Here is a 23,227-nt window from a genome sequence, read left to right as displayed (position 1 = left end):
AATGAATTGAAGAACAAAACAGCAAATTACTAATGTGGATGAAAGAGGGAAAAATTGATTCAAACTGTGTGTGAGTGAGTTTAAAACCAGTGCATCTGGCCAAGAGGAACAGAATCTAACTCTCTAGGGGAAAGAACCCTCATCAGCATCTTCAAGAGAACAAACACGATTACCGTGAGGTCAGGCATGCCCCTATATTCAAACCCTCTGCTATCAGGATGAATCGTGCTTGTGTTTTTAATGCAACCATTTGGAGCCCTGGTGGTACAGGGGTTAAATCACTTAGCTGCCAACCAGTGGTCAGCAGTTTGAACCCACTGGCAGTTCCAATAGAAAAAAGACGTGGAAATCTTCTGTAGAGATTTAAAGGCTCAGAACCCATAGCAGAAGTTGTGCTTTATCCTACAGGGTCTCCATGAGTTAGAATCAACTCAGCAATGATGGGTTTTGTTTGGGTGTAATGTGACTGTAAAGTTTCATCCTGTACACTCTCAAACCACAATGTTTTCGCCGCACTTCTTGCTAATGAGAAATGCGAAAGAAAAAAAAAATAGTTTTTCATCCCGCAATTAGAGAGAAAAGGTTTAAATTACAAGTGCTTGGTTTAAGTAACAGTTTTCTGTGAGGTAATTCAAAGAATAATCACTCGATCCATTCCTCAGTAAAAGAACTTTGAAGGAACCCTAGTGCATACAAACATTTGCAATGAAGGGTGAAAACAGAATTTTGGGGCCCAGGAGGGCTGGTGGCTTACTGGTAAGAAGCTGCGCTGCAATTCTGAAGGCATGAGGTTCAAATCTACCAGCTGTTCCACAGGAGAAGGAGCAATCTCCTCCGATGTGGCTGTTTTTGGAAACCCACTGGAAGGTCAGCTACAAGCTGGTTCTGACTCAAATGCAAACAACAACAACAGAAAGCAAAGAAAAAACCAAAATTGTATAAATGTTGATGATCCTTCCTTGGGCACTCCCTTTTACCTCCCATGTGAGTAATATTTCAATACATGTGACCACAGGTGCTTTGTAAAGAATGTAAAAATCATTTCTTTTGTTAATATATTATTGACTCTGGAAAATATCTTTGTTCCCCAAGAATTTAATAATCAAAGTAAGGAATGTGAACTTCTTGTCTTAAAAAAATGAATCATTTTATGAGTCTTTGAAAAATACATTTTAAATGCTCAGTGAGTAATTGTTTACATTGTCTATAGTCTGTCAAAGAATGCAAACATTTTCTTGCTGGCTTTATTTTTACTGAAATGTTATTCAGATTTATTAAATATGAATAAGAAATCCTCAAATTCTGCTCCTTCAACCCAAACTTTGAAGATCGTGACCATATTTAGTTGTTTCTTACGATTAGATTTTCAACTGGTGGTTTATTGGATATTATTCACATGACTTTCTCACATGCACCTCTAAACTCTTCAACCCAAACTTTGAAGATCATGACCATATTTAGTTGTTTCTTACGATTAGATTTTCAACTGGTGGTTTATTGGATATTATCCACATGACTTTCTCACATGCACCCCTAAACTCTTGTATAAGAAATAGTTTTAAATTTTCTGGTCTTAGCCAAGATAAATTAAATCATGGTCTCTACACTTTGATGGATCAGAAGATTTAAATATCCAAGTGAATGTCTATTCTTAATAGTGATTTTGGTGGATTCTAAAAGATTGTATTACAATTTTGGAACCACTGGTTTTATACCTAGCATTTCAAATAGAGTTGAAAGTTTTCAGTAGTTATTACCTAGACCAATAAGCTGTTAAAGAAAAAAGCTCTTTCTGTCTGTCACTGTGTTTTATATTGTTCTGCAGCAATTACTTCAAATTTAAAATCTTAAAACTGTGAGGTTCCATTGCTCGTGTAGAAGATGCCAGGTTTGCGTGCGTCTGTGGGGCGAGCAAGTTCCCTCCTGTGTAGGTTGACAGAAACAGACACTCAGAAAAATGCAAAGTATTGGATTTATTAGCAAAAGATGAAAGACATACAAGTGGCCAAGCACAGAGTACTGTCTAAGAGTCACAAAGAGGGTCCTCTCTTACAAGAGAGAAGGAACTCCAATCTAGGAGCAGAGTTCCAGCTGTTGTTGTTGTCATGTACCATCAACTATTGGTTCTGATTTTATTGTAAACAACAACAACAGAGACATTTTTTCTACAGCTCTAGTGGCCTAGTGGTAAGAAGGAACTATTCAATCCCAAAGTCACACGGTTTGAATCCACCAGCTGTTTTGCAAAAGGATTGGTTATCTCCTCTCTTGCGATTTGCTGCTTCTGAAAACCCACCAGAGGGTCAGCTGTGGGTCACTTCTCACTCAGTGGCACACAACAACAGAGGCACTTTTAGAATTCTTCTCAGCACACTTAATAATGAAGTAATATGTACAATAAGTACTTCAGGAACATAGATATGGACAATAGGAGACAGTATGTTTTTCTCAGAGAGAAATAACTGTCAATGTGATAGAAGGCACTGTTATGATTTAGTTCAACAAATAGTTATTAAAGGATTGTTGATAAATGCTGTTGAGTTGAGATTGATTCATAGACCCAATGAGCAAAAAACCTGAACCCTGTCCTGTCCTGTGCCATCCTCACAATCTCTGACACTCTTGAGGCCATGACAGCAGTCACTACGCCATTCCATCTCCTTGGGTGTTTTTCTGTCTTTCACCGACCCTCCATCTTCCCAAGCATGTTGTTTCTCTCCAAGGACTAGCCTTTCCTAGCAACGTGCCCAGAGTGTGTGAGGCGAAGCTTTATCATCTTTGCCTCCAAAGAGCACTCTGGCTGTAACTTCTTCAAGACATATCTATTTCTTGTTTTGGCAGTCCATGGGATGTTCAGTACTGTTCTACAGCACAACAACTCAAAGGCATCAATTCTACTGTTAACTTTACTCATTGTCCTGCTCTCTAATTCATAGCGGTGATTGAGAAGACTATGGACCGAATCAATTGTTGCACCCTAGTCTTTGAACTGACAGCATTGCTTGTCAGCATTTTTCACAGGTCCTAGACAGCAGACGTACCCAGTGCAATATATTTTCTTATTTCCTTACTGCTAATACTCAGAGGTTGATTGTCGACCCAAACAAGATGGAATCATTGGCAGTTTCAGTCCTTTCTCTACCTATCAATAATGTTGACTATTGGTCCTATGATAAGGACTTTAGTCTCCTCGATGTTGAGATGTAATCCATACTGAAGTCTGTAGTCCTTGATTTAATGCAACAAGCACTTCATATCTTCCTTACAGATTGAATAGGTACAGAGAAAGGATACAACCTTAACATTCACTCTTCCTGATTTTAAACCATGTAGTGCTCCCAAGTGCTACCAAGCCAAAGGTGGGTGACTTTTAATCTGCGGCCCTCAGGCCTTTCATAGTTTTTGTTCAGACATTCCTCTAGGTCATATAGCCCTGGTGTACAAGTTGCCATACAGCAGTAACTTGTGGTTGCTGTGAGGCTGAATACTGTGACACTTATGTGTCAAATGCGTTAATGGTTGGCTACACAATGCGGACAGAGAGTGGGGTGGAGCTCCCCGATTAAAACAAGCGTGGAAGGAGGAGTGGCATCCACTTCCATAATAGTTTGCCTCCAGAAACCATATGAACCTGGAGAGAGGATGAAAAACACCCAAGCGTTGAGGACTCTCCTTCACAGGGTCACTATGAGTCGCCTGCGACTCAACGGCACTTAACAACAACAGCAACAACAGTGCTCCCTTGCTTCATTCAAACAACAGATTCTTGGTCTCAGTATAGACTCTGCATGAACATAATGAAGTGTTCTGGGATTCCCATTCTTCTCAATGTTAGCCATAGTTTGTTATGATCCACACAGTCAAATGCCTTTGCATAGTTAATAAAACACAAATAGTCATTCTTCTCATATTCTCTGCTTTCATTCAGTATCCAGCTGATTACCATGTATCAGAAAAGACTTGCTAAATTAGTAAGAACTAGACCTTACTTAGTAGGATTGTACCTTCCTTACTTAAATACCTTTGGAGATTAAGTGGTTTAATATATTGATTGCTCTATCAGGATGATTTCTCATATATTGTATAAACATCAGACGCTATGTAACTTCTAGCAAGACTCTTCTATGCTTTTGACTAGTAATAAAAGCATATAAAAATCTTCAAATATTTAATTGGCATCTTTCCCCCCCCCTCCATCAGTTTTTGTTGTGTACTGTGGAGTCAGAACAGACCCTTAGATGACCTCTGGGTGGATTCTCAGAGGCAGTTGATCACACAGGAGGAGATTACCCATCCTTCTCCAGTGGAGCAGTTGGTGCATTCGAACTGTGGCTTCAGGATAACAGCAGAGCTTCTCACCACTAGGCCACCAGAGCTCCGTACAGGATACCAATAATAAGAGAGCTGTACGATTTGAAAAGAACATATGATGTGCACATTCTTTGTATAAAACAGAATATGTTGTGATTCCTGGAATATTTTCTTCATAAATTTAACATCCTCTAGTTTATTGAGCTCTGATGACCACAGTCCATAGGGATTTGCATTGCTAAACTAAAGTTAACACATCTTTGGTGGTTTGAGTCAGCCTGTGGTGCCAGAGGAGAAAGATGGTAAATCCCCTAGCTTGTAATTTGCAGACCCCAAAACCCTAACTTGATGGCAATGAGTTTGAATTTTTTGATTCTTTGACTATAACTACATGATTTCAAGTTTCTTAAATGTAGCAAATACATTTCTAAAATGAACATGAGTAAGTTTCTTAAAAAAATAAAATATTATGTGTTAAATACAACTGTTTTTACAATTTAAAAATTCTTTTTTATTAATCAGGAAAAACCCATTTGGCAATTTATAGGAGTATCTCACAAAATTTATGAAATCTTGATTTCCCGATTATTTGAAAACAAAAGCTAGTGTGATGATGGGAACCCAATAACAATAGGTTTATACTTTTTTTCTGGATATTAAAATGACTTTATTTTTATGATTCCTTTTCTCATTTTCTTTCTCTCTCTCTGACTGTCAGTGACACGATTGGCCAAGGTGACAAGAGATTATGCCTCTTTGGACCGACATTTGTATTTTAGGATGAAAAATTGTACTAGATGCTGCCTCTATGTGTTCTTAGTGCATGCAACATCTGACTGTCAATATACACACATAGACATACACATCACAGAGCCTTTTCAAATTCCCAAAGGTACTTTCATTGAATACTTTTCCATTTATTTCACAAAACTCTTGATTTTTTCTCAAATTATATCTAAAGCATGTCTAGACCTTACAACAAGAGATATATCAAAGAGCTAATTTCCAAGATCCATGTCATCTGGTGGATATTCATTTCTCTTTCAGTTCTGTAAATATTTAAATTATGCAACTTTTGGACTATTTACCTAAAAGTAGTACAACATGTATACTTAATAATACTTAAGGAAAGGGGAAATGCATTTTTAATCTTAAAAAAATCTGGTATAAACACAGAAATCTGCATAAATACTACATTCTTAGTTTGTACATCAGATTTCAAAACCATAGCAAATATTTATAATTAACTGGCTCCATCACATATTTCACTATTATGGGTTTCTTATTTTTTTTTTTCTTGAGTGGTAGCTTAGTGATAAGAAATTGCACTGCCAACCAAAAGATACACAGTTCAAATCTACCAGCTGTTCCACTGGAGAAAGATGGACACTCTCCCCCCATGCTATTACTGCCTCTGAAAACTTTGGAGAGGGTCAGCCATGGGTTGGTTCAGACTCAATGGTACATAACAATAATAATTAATGTAGTCAGGAAACTTTGGCAGAATGGCAGACATGACAGGAAATGAGAGCTTGCTGAGGCTAACAAGGATTCGCTTTGTGGTAAATTTCTTTCTTCAGAGTTGTTGTTGTTGTTAAGTGCTGTTGAGTTGTAGGTGACTCCTACCAACCCTATGAATGAAAGTCCTCGACAGTTGCATTACTTTTATCCTTTCTCCATGTTCGTAGGATTTTTCTGAGGCAAGCTATTTACTGAAGTGGAGGCCACTCCTGCTTCCAAGCTTGTTTACAGCAGGGAGCTTCACCTAACACTGTCCACCATGGGCAACCATTATCACATTTGACACGTCAGTGTCACAGTGTTCAGCTTCACAGCGACCACAAGTTGCCTCTGTACGGCAAGTGGACACACCAGGTCTATGCGACCTAGAAGAATGTTTTTCTTCAGAGTAGAAGCAGAAATACTCTAGATGCTCCTTTACAGTCAAATTCCCAATCCAATTTGGTCAACCCAACCCAGGGCTGTCAGGGCCAATGGTCTCAGCCCACATAGTGTTCCTTTTTACCTATTTCCTCTGGACCACATGCCATGAAATGATCACTTGTCTATCTCATTTGGTGAAGATGTCTTTCCCCTAGGCCAGCAGGATCTACAGTTGTCTAGAAAAATCACGACAAATTCTACCTCAATTTCTTCAATTCTTCAATTTCCTCAATTGCTTCATTTCTTTTCTTATTGTGTGATTCCTTTAATGGAAATCAATGTTACAGGAGAAACAGTCTATAAAATATTCTGGTGTTTGTAAGGTATTGATATTGGCAGAAAAAGGACAAAAAAAATACAAGATCAAGTCAATAATAACTATTTCATTCAAGACAAGTCACTATTCCTTTTACAAAAAAAAAAGGCACCACAGAGAAGTTAGAAATCTCAAAGTTTTACATTTTATTAAGCTATTGTGTTGTTTTGTACTTTGGAGTTTGAAGTGACCAATAGCTGACCCTCCAGTGGGTTTTCAAAAGCACTTAGCTGCTCAGGAAGAAATTGCCCATCTTTCTCCTCCAGTGGAGCACCTGATGGTTTCGAACCACTTGCCTTTGAGATGCAGGACAGCTTCTTGCCACTCGGCCACCAGAGCTCCCTATTAAGCTGTTAGACTAGCCTTTTTGTTTTTCTAAACAGAATGCTCAAATCAAGCTGGTGAATAAAAACACCCTGTGTCTGTCCATTTATATTCTGTCTTGACTTCCTCTCTGTTCATGATTCCTCTGAGCATTCTTGGTTTCAAAGGTGACAGTTCTTCTAGATGATTTGCCTCTTTTTTTTTCCTGGTTTTTTTAAATAGTACTTTTTTATTATTAATTTTAATGAACATCTAGAGAGATTTTGGACTTCCATGATTTACTTCTTTTTTAATGGTGGTTGTTGTTAGTTGCCATCAAGTTTACTGTGACTCATAGCAATTCTATGCATAATAGATCTGAAACTTTCCCTATCCCCTGCCATTCTCACATCTCTGGTTACTTGGACACATTGTTATGGTCACTGTGTGAATCTTTCTTATTGAGGATCTCTCTCCCTTTCTTTTCCCTTCCATATTCCCCAGCATGATGTGTTTTCCCAAGGGCTGGTCCCTCCTTACAACATGCCCAAAATATGTTGCCTCAAAATACTGGATGCATTTCGTCCAAGACAGACTTGTTTGTTCTGTGAGGTAAAAAGGAAGGAAAACACTCCAAAACTTCACTTATCCTTTATTTTGAACAAGGTAAACACATGTATTTCTGAGTTTCACCCAGGAGGCATGCTCCTGGGTTTCAACTGTTAATTGCTCTTTGTCATAGATCTTAGCAAGGCACCCACAACCCTCTCATAACTGCTTCCCTGGGCTTCAACACTGTTCCTCAATATGTAAAATCATGATGATATCTGGTGTCAGTTAATGTCTCCATGAAATAGATTTTGATACAGAACCAAAGAGTTAATATGATGCTGTAAAAGGATAATGAAGTTATATTGCTGCTTCTGATTTAGAAGCAGGAGTGACATCCACTTCGTAAACAACATGCCTCCAGAAACTCTATGAACTTTAATAAATGTCAATAGTTGTAGAGGGGTTTCAGGCCTTTTGCTCATAGGGTCGCTCTGAGTCGTGCTCAACTTGAAGGCAATCAACAACAACAAAAACAACTTAGGTAAAAATGAATTGCTTCTTATGACAGTGTGGAACATGGGCTCAGAAACATTGAACCAGAATGATAGTTTATTGTGTAAAGTGAGGTAATTAGGATGCCGCAGGGACTACCCTTGTCCATAAGGTTTTCAAGGTGTTCATAGTGTTGCTATGAGTCTTAGTTGACTTGACAGCGTATGAAAATAACCACAAAGAGGTTTTAACCTTGAGCAGCATAATCATAACCCTTAGAATGGTGAATGACAGAACAGATGCATGGTTATTACTCACTGAGATTTTGCACAGGTCATAGTTGTTGGTGCCAGAATAGTGTTTGGTAAAGGAAAACCTTGAAAATTGCCTAATGCTATGATATTTTGTTAACATAATTGGGTCTTATTTATTTTTTTTTCTAATCCTGTTCCAAATTTCATAATAAAATGTTTTCCAGTTTACAAGCAGCAAGAGAGGGGAGAAAAAACTCTCTTGATTTGTTGTTTGGCTAAATTCCAATTTAGGCTAATATCACTTGGATCATGATTTTTAACTTCAATTTGAATGTTTCTTTTTAGAATGACTTACCACAAATATGTGACATTTTATTAATTTAATTTAGTTATCAATTTGGGATTATTTGTGATAAACCCCTGTGCCATTTCCTCAATAAATTGCTACAACATTTTCTAATATAATTACTTCAAAATAATTCAAAAGACTTTTTCTCTACTGTTCTCTTAATGTTGCCTGGGAAAGTTTTGTCTTTGATCAAGTGCCAGCTCATTTTTAAAATACTGAATTGCTTCATAATGATTGTTTTAGAAATTTCATAAGAGAAAGTATAATTCTGAATGTATTAGGTCAATCAAGAAAAGGAAAGTCTTTCACAGGCTTACTCCTATGAAGTTAAGATACACACAAAACCCACAGTATTAGTTGATGTTTACTGGAATGAGAAGGGAAAGTCAGTTTCTACCTAGTCTCTCTCACTCGTTTGCTCTCATTGCTTTCAAAATGCAACTTATTCAGAGCTTATTTTCCATTGGGTGTCTTGGGCTACAAATCACACATGCAGGAGGGGACTGTCAGTCAGCCACTGGTTGTTCAGAATGGCCGGAGAAGCATGGCCTTGAGGTTAGTAGGCCAACTCCCTGTGGACTATACCACCATGGCTACCTTTCGGAATAGTTGATACTTGTAATTGTGGATGATGGAAAAGACAATACAAAATATTATGTGAATTTTTCACATCTAGTGCAAGGTAAATGAAGATAGGAAAAAATAGTGAGAAAAAGGGACAATTTTAGGAATGCTGTAACATACACACTTTCTCCAAACCTACTTTTTTATAACTATTGTACTATTTTGTTGTGTCTCATAGAGTTGGAACCAACCCATAGCTGACCGCCTGGTAGGTTTTCAGAGGCAGTTAATTGCATGGGAAGAGATTGCCCATCCTTCTCTCACAGAGCAGCTGTTGGCCTCAAACTGTGTACTTTCATGATTGCAGTGCAGCTTCTTGTCACTAGGCCACCAGAGCTCCCTTTCATAATTAACAACCAAAACTATGTGTGTGGTTATATAGAGGTTATGCATGCGATTATGTATTTAGAAGGCATCGGCCAAGTGCATGCACGTGCATTTATAGGTGTAGCTGCTGTTGTTGTTAGGTGCCATTGATTTATTTACAACTCACAGTGACCCAATAAACAACAGATCTGGACCATGCCCCCGTCTTGCACCATTTCTATATGCATGGGCTTATTGTTATAGTCACTGTGTTAATACAGCTTGTTTGAGGTCTTCCTTTCCATCTCTGATCCTCAGCTTTCCCCAGCACGATGTCCTTTCCCAAACACTAGCCCATCCTGACAACATATTAAAAGTATGTGGGATGAAGTTTCACCTTACTTCTAAGAAAAACCTGGTTGCACTTCGTCTAAGATAGATTCATTTGTTATTCTGGCCGTCCATGAGATATTCAGTGTTCTTCTCCAGCACCACAACACAAAGACATCAATTCTTCTTCTGTTATCCTTATCCATTGTCCAACTTTCAGATACATTGAAGTCATCTAATTGAAAAGCCAATGGCTTGGATCAGTTACACGTTAGTCTTTAGTTTGATATCTATTCTTGTTTGTGTACTTTGAAAGATCCAGATTATTGATGTACCTTCTCTATAAAAAACAAAACAAAAACCAAACAACCACTAGCCAAGTTTGTTCAGGCTTATAGCAACCGTTCTCTTGTTTTCTGGGGTTTAAATATTTGCAGGAGAATGCTAGTCACTTTTCTTCCTCAGAGAACCTGGTGAGTTGAAAATATTGGCCTTTTGGTTTGTGTCACAATGTATAACTTCCTATTTCACCAGAGCACCTTTAATTTTCTCCATGCTTTGATCAGGTGCCTTACCTGTACTTGGTTCTTAGTTTGCCGTGCTGTGATGCTGTGATCCTAGAAGCTGTGATATCAGTATTTCCAATAACAAAAGTCTCTGAGAGTGGGCAGGTTTCAGTTGAGCTTCTAGACTAAGACAGACTGAGAAGCAAAGCAGGCTCATTCACCTTTGAAATACCAGGTCCTCAAAAACCATATGAATAACAGAACATTGTGTAGTGTTTCATTCTTATTGTTGTTATTTGCCAGAACCAGAGATGACTCCAGTGAGTTCTCAGAGGCAATAAATTGCATGGGAGGAGATTGTTCATCCTTATTCCATAAAGTAGCTGGTGGATTTGAACTGTGTGCCTTTGGGATTATAGTGCAGCTCCTTACCACTAGACCACCAGAGCTCATTATTGTTGTTGTGTAGAGAATCAGAACCAAGTCATAGCTGACCCTCTAGAAGGATTTTAAGAGGCACCTAAGTGCATGAGGTTATATTGCCCATCTTTTTCCTGTGGAGTAGCTAGTGAATTTGAACTCTGTAACTTTGGAATTGCAATGAAGCCTCTTACCAACAGGCAACCTGGGCTCTCTATAGAGTCTCTCTAATGAGCATTCATTCAGCAAAGCTCGACTTGGGCATTACCAGTAAGAAGACCATTCTTCTATAGAATTAATTTAGTGAGCAAGAAACCCTTATTGTTGTTTTCATACTTCAAAATAATAAATTTATTGATTTGAAAAGAGTATTTTCTCAACTTTTTGGGCAATATTTGTACATGTATATGTCACATGTATATATTTCTTTTCATTTATATCATTTAAAAAGAAAGAAAACCTTCTTAGTGTGAATATTTTTACTACAAATTTTATATCATTATTTTGTGCCTTTTACCAACAGCAATAACAAGATAACATTATTAAATGTCACATAATCAATTCATCTGGATTATAATTTGCATATACAAACAAAAATGTAGTTTTTCATTATTTATTTTCTCCCACATATTTAGAGTATTAAGAACAGACTTGTCAGCCAAGAAATGGAGTTTTGGATATAAGATGGCAAAAGACAAACATAAAACAAGACTTAGTAATTTAAATATCAGAAACTATATGATAGATCATAAATGAAAAACAGGTAAAACACCGGAAGGACTAGTAGAGGGGAAAAAAATAATCAAAATCAGTAAAAAATTCTGGTTGGTGAGACATGGATACAAAATGAAGGCAAGAAAGCTTTAGTCAGGTATGGAGTAGTAGTCAGGTCAGGTTAATAGTAGTAGTCTGGGGAAATATGGCAAAAGGCCATTTAAAACCACATAATCTGCTTTACAGTATAGATTTGAAAGAGCATTGCTATAAAATATAAACCATGACCTGTTCATGAATAAGCTGGCATTTAGTCAGCTAGATGTAGGAGGAGTAGAGGGTCAGGGTCAGCCAAGTGAAAAACACCTCAAAGGAGATGAATTGACAGTGTCCGCAACAATGGTTTCGAGCATGGCAGAGATTGTGTGGATGGCAAAGGATACACAAGGTTTCTGTCTGTGATCCATAGAGTTGGTATGAGTCATTGTCTCTCTAGACGGCATCTAACAAAACCTGTGCCTATGAGAAGGAACTATAGCAGTTGTTGCAGTGTTAGGGGCCAATGAGTTGACTGTGACTCGTAGTGACCCTCTGAACAATAGCTGTAGTCTATTCTGATCCAATCTCACCCTCTCTGACATACCTGGCTCTATTGCCACAGTCACTGTGTTGATCCATCTCATCCAAAGTTTCTTCTTGTGCACTGACCCTCTACCCTTCCCAAAATGATATCTTCCTCCAAGGATTGGTCCTTCTGCCAACATGGCCAAAGCATGTGACATGGAGCTTCAAAATCCTTGCCTCTAGGGAGCAATCTGGTTTCATCCCCTCTAGGACCAACCCATTTGTTTTCTTGGCGGTCCGTGGTATGTTCAGTACTCTCCTCCAGCATCACAACTCAAAGGCATTGGTTCTTTGTCTACCATCTTCAGTCATTGCCCAACTCTCAGATGAATAGCAAGCAATTGAGAACACCATGGTCTGGATTAGGTGCACCTTGGTGTCTCGACTGACATTGTTGTTCTTTAGCACTCTGGAGAGTTTCCTGACAGCCGACTTTCCCAGAGCAGCTTGTTTCTTGATTTACTGACTGCTGATGCCAAGAATGTTGATTGTGGATATGAAATTGTTAGCAACCTTAATCTTTTCTTCATCTATCATGGTGCTGCCAGTTGGCCTAGTGGTGAAAATCTTTGTTTACTTGATGTTGATATGCAATTAATATTAAAGGCTACAGTCCTTGACCTTCTACAGCAAATATTTCATGTACTCAGTGTGCATGGTTGTGTTATCTGCATAATGTAGACTCAGCTGCTAAAAAAATGTTAGCAATTCACACCATCTATCCATGGAAGAAAGGAGTGATGGTGTGCTTCTGTTAAGACTTAAACCCTGTGAGGCAGTTTCTGTTCTACAAAATCACTAGGAATCTAAAGGAACCAGAGACCAGGGGTTGGATTTTGTGCCTAGAAGATAAAGGGTAGAGATTAAGAACAATAGAAAGGAATTTGGCTTATCTCTGCTGTAAATATAATTTGAAGTGAGATTTGTTATTATTTTCAATGTTTTAGGATATTGAAGTAGTGTTTTAAAGCAAAGTTTTTCTATTTCTATTTAAAAATTGGTTTTATGGTGTGTTTTCTCAGGAGGAACCAGGAATACAGAGGGAGGTAGGATGGTGGCATATTTGGGGGGAAATGATATAAAGCCTTTTGGGTGTAAGGAGAAAATGTCCTGGATTTAAGACTAAACCTTCAAATTCAAATTTTAAAATGACGGTGCTGTGTATTTTTTTCTTATTCATTTTGCCTCAGGCATTTGGCCTAAAGGCTATGATAAAGAGCTGCTGAGAGTAACTGGCTAAGAAAGTAGGTCAAGTGCTTTGGGAGATTTTATATATATATATATACACACACAGAGACATACATAAATATATACATACTCCATCTCTTTACATCTATGTGTGTAAGTGTACATCTGTACACACACAAATATATCTTTGTTGTTTGTTTAGTTGTTTGTTTGTTTTTTTCTTGTTGTGTATCATTAAATCAGTTCCAACTGGCAGAGGAGGAAATTGCCCCTCCTTCTTCAGTAGAGCATCTGGTGGATTTGAATGATGCACCTTTGGGATTGCAGCACAGCTTCTTGCCACTAGGCCACCAGAGCTTCCTTTATATAGTTGTTGTTGTTGTTGTTGTTATATACCATCAAGTCAGAATGACTCAGAGCTGTCCTGCAATCCCAAAGGCATGTGGTTCGAACCCACCAATCCACCAGCTGCTCTATGGGAGAACAATGGGCAGTCTCCTCCTTTGTACTTTACTGCCTCTGAAAACCTGCTGGATGATCGATTAGGGATTGGTTCCAAATAGATGGCACAAAATAACAACAAATACACACACACACACACACACACACACACACACACACACACGAGCTCTGATGACCTAGTGGTATGAAGCAGCACTCCAATCCCAAAGGTTCACCATTCAAATCCTTCAGCTGCTCTGCAGGAGAAGGATGCACAATCTCTAATCTCTTCCTGTGTGATTTACTGTCTCTGAAAACCTGCTAACGGCTCAGCTGTGGGTTGGTTCCAACTTGAGGGTACACAACAACAACAACAACATGCACATACTTAGATATGCCTATATACTTTAAGAACAGTTCCTATTGAATCAATTCTACATCATGGCAATTCTTCAAATGTCAAAGGAGAATTGTGTCACATAAATTGTTAGCACTTTTTTTAACAGCATAGAATTTATTGACTTTTTACAAATTTATTTAAAGTAGATTGTCAGAATTCTTTCCCCAAGATGTCTCTACCTGGACTTGAATCTCCAGTCTTTCATTCAGCAACCAAGAATGCAAATGATTTTAATCACTCAGAGGTCTAATAAATATACTTCTTGTTGTTACTTAAATTTATTCATCTATATACTATATACGCGCACACACGTACACAAACGCAGAGAGACTCTTGTAGGTTAACTCTTTGTAGAAAATTTGGTGACAAATGAAACTATCATAGATTAAAAGCCAATGCGGCATTTAAAAAATTAAACAAATAATATTTTTAGAGTGTCTAATGACTTAGTGGTAAGGAGGTACTCTGTCAATCCAAAAGGATATGGTTTAAATCAAACAGCTGCTCCACTAGAGAAAGATGAACAATCTCCTCCTGTACAATTTACTGTCTCTGAAAACCTGCTGGAGGCTGAGCTGTGGATTACATTGGTAATCCACAGTGGTACACAGCAACAACAACATTTGACTGGAAAAAAAGATAAGCAATTAATACTATGCCATTTTCAGTCAACGTGATTAGACCTTGTAGGCAAGAGACTTACTGGGTCTAATACAGGGATCTCCTCCATAAGAAGAAATCTGTCCTATCAAAACCAATCACAGAGCAAATTAAAGCCAACATCTAACTGCCCTCCCGATGTCATTGGATTCCACAGTCTTGTCATCGTAGTCCACATTCTTTGTTGCTAGGTACCCTGGGAATTCTTAGTTTCCAGAGCTTCAGGTGCTATTTTCCTCGAGAATCAAATATCAAGTCCGGTTTATGTGCTGTGATAGCCAGACTGAGAGTTTGAGGGAAGCGTCACTGCTCTGGGCCTCCAGGTCCTGCTCACAGTGCTAACGTACTTCACCTGCAGGAGAGCCCCGCAGCCCGCAAGCCACCCTCCAGCAGCCACTCAGGATGCAGCAAACTGTGTTAGGTAAGGAAGCAGGTTTCTAGTTAAATCTAAATGCCACAGTCCTCTGAGTTGGGGACAGAGGTCAGGGGTCTGAGAAAGTGTCTTCAAGGGTCAGAGAATTAAACACTTTCTGCCTGGTTGCACAAAACAACACAATGTGGTAACTGTGAACGTGTCTTCAGCTTAATGGCTGTTCCTTTCTTTATGTTGCATGTTGGTCATCTGGAAATTGAAAACTTTGTTTTAAACCTTGATTTAGGAAATAATGGCATTTGTGATTTACCGGTCCCTTATCATGTGAATTATAAAATATGTGATTATATATTTGATACAAATGCATAAATCATTCATTTGTTTTTCATTAAGTGTACTGATTTATACTCAGGAATGAAATATGTAAAGCTGTTGAATTTGGTTACCTTGGTAACATCTGGAGTGAACTACTCAGTCTAAAAATAATTTCGCCTTTATTGTTTATATTCTATGTTGAAATTATAAACACATGGTTTTTATTAAAGATTATTCTGATAAGTGTTAATGTTTATATTACTTGAAGCAATTATAAATGGTAGACTATTTACTAGATATGAATCATAATTTAAGATTAAAAAAACAGAAATTACAGAAATTGGGTTTGTAGCAAACTAATGTAGATTTAGTATTTAAATGTAGTGTATTTGAAGATTATTTGCATATTAACATACTGATAAGAGATTTATTTATGAAATGTTAGAGAAGTTCTTTTCTTAAAGGATTCTGTTATACTAATGTTTAGTCTCTCTCTTTCCCTCTGTGTGTGTGTGAATTAAATAATTGAACTTACATGGGTTTGTTATCTTTGTCTTTGAATTCATGAAAATCATTTAAATAATCAGAAATGATCTCTCATACTTTAAAATTAAGTGGGAATGACATGAAAAATATGTCTAATTTTCCAAATTATTTATATACAAATTATTGCCCTATTTATGTCTTTCAAGAAATCCTAGATATTAATTGTTAAAGGGATGCTTTTGATTTGTCAAAATAATGATGTGGAATATGCAACAACATACAGATTATATGCAACCAGTTTTCTATAATGTCTTTGCATGCCTTCTATCCACATGGAGGCTTTTCCTGAATTGGGACATAAAAAAGAATGCTTTACTAGAGGAAATTTGCCTTATAAATAGATCTTAATGTATTTAAGATGAATAACTTAGAAAATTGTTTTAAAAATTTTTTACAGAAAATGAAACATAGTGTGCATTGCTTCAATATTTCACTTGAGAGACCTAGAATTTATATTGGATCTTGGCCTATTCCTTATGCTCCCTTTTCATTTGACCAAGGGAAAGGAATGCCGAGGTAAAAGAGATCAGCAGAAGATTCCAAAGAACAGTATGAGAGGACAAAGCAAAGTATTACAACTAAATGTGCCAAGAGATGGAGTTAGAAAAGAAAAAGAACTCCCTTAGCATTTCTTAAACTGAAGGAACTGAAAAACAAATTGAGACCTCAGATTGCAATGTTGAAGGATGCTATGGGGAAAAATTTTGAATGATCCAGGAAGCGTTAGAAGAAGATGGAGAGAATGCACAGGGTCCCTATATTAAAACAAAAATTGACTGACATAAAATCATTGCATGAAGTAGAATATGATAAAAAGCCAGTGGTAATGAAGGAGGAAGTTCAAGCTGAACGGAAAGCATTAGCAAAAATTAAGACCAAGGAGTTGTTGAGAAACCAACTGACATGTTCCAGCAAACACATGCAGCCCTGGACATGCCTACTACTCTGTGCCAGAAAATTTGGAATATGGTTACTCAGCCATCTGACTGGAAGAGATCCTTATTTGTTCCCATTCCTAAGAAAAGTAACCCAACAGAATGTGGGAATTATTAAACAAATACCATAAATATAATATGCAAGTAAAATCTTGCTGAAGATTATTCAAAATAACAGATAGAACTGAATATTACTAGAAAACGGCCAAAAATGCACGCTAGACTTCAGACAAATGCTGTATCTGAACAAATATTTTGAGAAGCCTGAGTTTATGAAGAAGCATGTGACATTAGGATAGAAAGAAGAGTCATCAACAACTTGTGTTGTGCAGATGACACAACACTAGCTTCACAAGCATCTGAAAACTGTACAATTCATAAAGAAGACTGAAAAAAGAATTTATACCTTTAAGTTATTGTATTGGTGAAGAGTATTAGATAGGCTGTAAACTGTTATTAGAAGAACGCACATATCTGTCATGGAGGAAGCGAAACCAAATGTTCTTTACTCCTTAACTTCTTATAGTAGTCTCTTGCATTATAATTATAATTTTATTTTGTGCAAAATGTATCTACATTTTTTCCTAGTACTCTCACCAAATCTGGATTTTTAAAAGCTTTCCATTCAGTCTTTATACACAGTTGGTTCTATAGCATTGATTATAATTGAATTGTAACAATACTTTTCCCATTTCTTATCCACCTTGATTCTGGTTTCTGTTCAGCCTTTTCTTCTCCTTTTGGATTTTTAAACTTTATCTCTGCACAGCTGCTGCCCTTTGATCTTGCATGGTTGATTGTTCTAAGGACTAAGTACTTCTCAAATGTTACTGTTTGCCTTCTATGTCTGTGCCTTCCCTGTCTAAAAGTTGAACCAAAAGGATGAGTTCAGGGACTTCTCTAAAGACTTGCAGTTCAAATCTACCAGCCACTAATTGGGGAAAAATGGGGCAGTCTAGTCTCTTAAGGATTTGTAACTTTGGAAACCAGGCAGAAGGTTACTATTAGTCAGAATCAACTTCACATTTTTTGTTACTATTTACCTTCACGCAGAACTGACCAGTAGCTCATCCTCCAGAGGGTTTTCAGAAGCAGTTCATTGCACAGGAGGAGAATGCCCATCTTTCTCCTGTGGAGCAACTGGTAGATTCAAGCTGCGTGTCTATGGGGCACTAGGCCACCAGAGCTCCCTTGATGGCAATGGGAATATATCAGTCTATTGTGGGCTGAAACTTGAACCAGAGTTCAGTTCAAGGCTCAAGTTAAATCTGGACATTCTTAATAAAAAATTTTAAAAGAATATTTGCAAATTAGCTGGTAATTTTATTTTCCTCTTTGTTATTGAAGTCTTTTTTTTTTTTCTTTGGAATTGCATTTTTTTATTGAACAATGTCTCCTATTTACCTTCTTATTCTGTTTTGCTGCTGCTTCTTGGCCAAAAAAATTAGAACAATAACTGCCTCTCAACTGTATTCTACATGTTAAATCACATATTACATTTAAGAGTAATAATGTCAAACCCGTAACACTAACTCAAGAAATGCTCTCCAAGTTGCTACTGGACAGCATGATAATTAAAATTTTTAAAATGCACTTTTTTTTTACCCCCTTTCCAACAGATGATTCTGCTGCGGAGAGCTTTAATGGCAATGAGACTGCGGGGCACGGGTCTGTTGCTTCCGGGGGAGCACACGGCAGGGAGATGGGAGACTCCAACAGTGAAAGCAAAACTGTGCTGGAGCAGGATGAGCAGCCACTGAACCTGAGCGACAGCCCGCTCTCGGCGCAGCTGACGTCGGTGTACAGAATAGACGATCCCAGCAATGACGGCAAAAACAAGTACAAGAACCTGCTAGTTTCGGATCTCAAGATGGAACGAGAGGCGAGAGAAAACGGCAGCAAGGTGAGGTCATGTCGCCTCGCAATTTCCAAAGTGGTTGTGAGTTGGGCATGAAGGTCGTTAAGAAAGTTTGAGATAGAAGCTATCATCTCAAGGGCTGGATAGTGGGACATAGGTGTTGAAGGGAGTAGGTGGGAGTAAAAGGGAATGCGTGGAGCAGAGAAATGGGTGGCTCTAGACACGTGTCAAGGGCAGGGACAACACTTAACTATTGGTTTTTTCTACAATTGGGGAAATATCTTTCATTTGCTCTTTTCTGTAAAATGCTTATGTCAGGTACTGTTCTAAATCTAAGCATTCACATTAAGACAGACTAAGAAGAAGGATTGGCCATTCACTTCCAAAATAGCAGGCTTTTGAAAACCCTAAATATAATAGAAGACACTTAGACTAGCAGATAGGGCAACTGAGGTGGAGCTTTTCAAGTATGGAAACAAAAATGAGGAGAGGCAGTTGTAAAGAGACACTAGTTATTGGAACATGGAATGTGAATTTATATAGGAGATGAAGATTATTATCAAGGAACATTGGTTAAAGAAATCCCCAGAATACATTAACTAGACGTATAACCATGGCTCCTGTTTTTCTGTATCTTGTGACAGGATAAATCTGGGCTAACAGTGTGCAAACAGAGCAATGCCTTGGACAGACTGGAATAGTTTTATACTAAAAATCACTGAAATTATGTTTCTCACTAATATAGTCTCTTTTTTTTCTATAATTATATTTTATTAATTTTCATAAACATTTACAGAGATTTTGGGCTTCCACTCATTCATTGTTGCACTATTCTCTCTACCCTCCTCCCAGTTTGTTCTTGTCCAAATGCCACAGTGCTTGTCAAAGCCAGTTCTGATTAATCTTCTTTGTCAGTGTGTCCTTTGCCATTCCCTATCACTCCTCCCTGAGAGAGACTTCACCCTGAGTCATAAGGAAAAGGGGATGGCGTATTCTCTTAGCTACTTCCTGCTGAAAAGGGACGCTGTGGGTTTCAGGGTGAAGATCTTCTCTCACTACTCTAAAGGGCCCCTTTGGCAGTAGGAAACACATAGACTATTATGGAGATTGATTTTGGGATTTAGATGCACTCTTACTGATTGTGCTTGGCCGTACATGTTCATATCCTTGAAGATGTATCATGGGGGTGTTGCAACCTAGAAGGCACAAATTTGACTAACAAGTTATAAGTACATGAGTCCAAAAATTATGGAAAAGTAAAAGAAAAGATTCTTTCATTGTTTTACAAACCATCCCCCAGGTCCCCTCCACCATGTAGCCCTCGCTCTAGTCTCCTGTGATGACAGAAATACCCAGTTATATCTCTCTTTTAAACAGTTCTCTCCCTCCTCTGTTTCAGTGCAGTATACATTATTGAACCCATCTTACTCAGTCTCTCCCCAACCCCAAGGACAGTCCCATTCTACAACAGTGGCATCATGTAATATTTGTCCTTTTGTGACTGGGATATTTCACTCAGCATAATGTTCTCCAGAGTCAACCATTTTGAATAATATTGCATGAGTTCCTTGCTTTTTAATGCAGCATAGTATTCCATTGTGTGAATATACCACAGCTTCTCTAGCCATTCGTTTGTTGATGGGCACTTAGGTTGTTTCCAACTCCTTGCTATTGTGAACAAAGCTGCAATAAACATGGGTGTGCATATACCTGCTTGGATGTCAGCTATGGTCTCTTCAGGGTATATTCTCAGTAGTGGAATTGCTGGGTCAAATGGTATCTCTATTTGCAACTTTTTGAGAAAGCGCCATACTGCTTTCCACAGGGGTTGCACCATTTTACACTCCCACCAACAGTGAATCAGGGTTCCAGTTTCTCCACAACCTCACCAGCATTTGTTGCTTGCTGTTCTGTTAAATTTTGCTATTTTGACTGGGGTGAAATGATATCTCATAGTTGTTTTAATTTGCATCTCTCTTAGGGCTAGGGATTTTGAGCATTTCTTCATGTGTTTGTTAGCCATCTGAATGTCATCTTCGGTGAAGTGCCTGTTCATATCCTGGGCCCATTTTTCTATTGGATTATTTACCTTTATCTTGTTGTGGTGCTCAAGTATTTCATAAATTCTGGATATAAGTCCCTTATCTGATATGTTATTACCGAATACTTTTTCCCAGTCAGTGGCTTCCCTTTTTACCCTACTGGAGAAGTTTTTGGATGTGCATAGGGATTTGAGTCTTAGAAGATCCCATTCATCTATGTTATCTTCTCTTGGAGTCTCTCTTTAAAAGAGGAGTATCTGATTTCTCCTTGATTGAACAAATGTGTAGCAATAATATTTCAATGAAATTATCCAGTTTAGAGATCTGGGGGTTATTGTCAATAATTTGCTCTGTATATTAGAGAATTGTTAATATCCATTTTCTTGATAAAACTGGTAGGTTAAAGAACTACTTGAAGGAGTAATTTATGGTTAACAGTATTATTTAAAAGACCTCTGGTGCCTGAGTGTCTGATGTGTCACACTGCTAAAGAACAGGTCGAGGGTTCCAGTCCATCCGCTGGTGCACTGGAGGAAGTTAAATGGTATCAAACAGTGAAATTCACAGCCTTGGAAACAGATGTTGCTGTGTTGTTTTGCGCCTTCAAGTTACAGCTGTCTGAGCTGACCCTCTATTTTAGTGTTGTTGTTGTCTTTGCTGAGTGTCCTGTAGAGTCAGAACTGACTCATAGCTGACCCTGCAGCAGGTTTTCAAAAGCACTTAATTGCATGGGACGAGATTGTCCCACTCTCCCTCATGGAACAGCTGGCAAATTTGAAACGTGTGTCTTTGGGTTGACACATGCAGTTCCTTACCATTAGGCCACCAGAGCTCCATAGTGGGTTTTCGAGGCTGTGAATTTCATGGGAGGACATTGTCCAGGAGGCCAATATCAGGCCTTCAGATTGGCCTCACAGTTCCTTACCATGAGGCCTTGGGAGCTCCCTTGGAAACATGATGGAGAGTCACAATTAACTGGATGAGTTGGGGAAATAGAAAACAGGTAAACATACTTCTGACAAAGCTCTAAATTTCTAGAGTACTTATATAACGAAAATCTTCTCTGGCCTAGTGTCAAGAAGCTACACTGCAATCTCGAAGGCATGTAGTTCAAATCCACCAGCTTCACAGGAGAAAGATGGGCAGTGTCTTCCCAAGAGATTAACTGCCTCTGAAAACCCACTGGAGGGTCAGCTAGGGGTCGGTTCTGACTCATTGGTACACAACAACAGTCTCCTCACTCAAACTGATTTACTAAAAACATAGTTTACACTTCTGTGGCTTTGAGAGTATGCTGATGATTTAGCCCTGTAATATTTGAAGGTCTGTTTTTGAGAACATGAAGGTGTTTAAGGAACAAACGCTTGACTTCCTTTCCCAACTCTCACCTATAAAGTAAGAGGCAGGGGAGGTAGGAGCTGGTTTTTTGACATGAATCCTAAAAGCTGAATGTCTTAATCTGGATTAATTTCTCAATTTGCTGAGGCACTCTGCTTCCTAAATTGGCTCTATTTAAATCTTCTCCCTTGCTTGAGGGTGTTTTGTTTTATCCTGGTTCAAGCACAACATTATCAGACACTTAAGCACTTCTGCCTAAGGCAGGCTGCTACAACTTAGTGTGCAGTAAATGCACAGATAACCTCTTCAATGACTTAAAGGCATTCCACACAAATACAAATGATATTATAATCTCTAAGGTGGTCTGATTTGCATTTTATAGTTTATAGAATACAATGCTTAACTCTTTAGATTCTCTGCCTGCCACATAACCCTGTCTTTATAAAATTGAAAACAATCAGGAAAGTTCTTCTTATTCTATGTGTTTACTGGATTTTTAAAAAAAATCTTATTCAAGAATGCACCCACCTTTTGTTCATTTCCTTTTTAAACCATTGCTTAAATAGTCTAGCCATAGTCAGTCTTCTCTTTTTATTCTCCAATTCCAGCTCTCTGCACATAATACTTTGCTTTCTCAACCTGCCCTTTGAAATCTTCTGTTCAAACTCTTTTACTTTGGTGTGTTTTCTGTTTGTTTTTGGCTTCTGAACACTCTAGTGCAATTTTCAGAGCCTTTTCTGACATCTGTTTCGGTATTTTCTTTCTCCTCTGTCTTTGTGATGACCTTTTGCTCTCTTCATGGATGATATCCTTGATATCATCCCACAATTCATCTGATCACTTGATGCTTGGTGTTAGAAGATTTAAACTATTAAACTACTTAACTGTTTAAACTGTTCTTAAAATGATTTTTGAAATTCAGATGGGATAGATTCAAGACCATCTTTTAGATTTGTTTTAATTTTATTAGACTTTAATTTGGTTACTTGGGGGGAAACTGGATTTGGGGCACAACACAGTGAATGAATGAAAATCCAACTTTTCTGTTAACTTTCATTAAAATCACACACAAAAAAATCTCTCTTG

At 38.0% G+C, this 23,227-nt stretch overlaps 1 protein-coding gene across 6 annotated transcripts in view; it reads left to right on the top strand.

The window, feature by feature from the left end:
- NOL4 (nucleolar protein 4) overlaps window positions 1-23,227 on the top strand; it is a 396,517-nt gene that overhangs the window by 210,334 nt on the left and 162,956 nt on the right. For 5 of the 6 annotated variants that reach the window (XM_006889163.1, XM_006889165.1, XM_006889164.1 and 2 more), the window contains one exon: window positions 18,523-18,806. In XM_006889163.1, coding sequence (XP_006889225.1) covers window positions 18,523-18,806 — 284 coding nt within the window. Of the gene's footprint in view, window positions 1-15,124; window positions 15,168-18,522; window positions 18,807-23,227 lie in introns of those variants that run through there. The other variant, XM_006889168.1, reaches the window with a different exon arrangement.

This window comes from Elephantulus edwardii, unplaced genomic scaffold (assembly GCF_000299155.1).
Source record: "Elephantulus edwardii isolate Elephantulus edwardi_28Jun2011 unplaced genomic scaffold, EleEdw1.0 scaffold00076, whole genome shotgun sequence".
Classification (NCBI taxonomy): domain Eukaryota; kingdom Metazoa; phylum Chordata; class Mammalia; order Macroscelidea; family Macroscelididae; genus Elephantulus; species Elephantulus edwardii.
The sequence above is the reverse complement of the archived record's forward strand: the minus strand, read 5'-3'. Positions and strand labels throughout refer to the sequence as shown.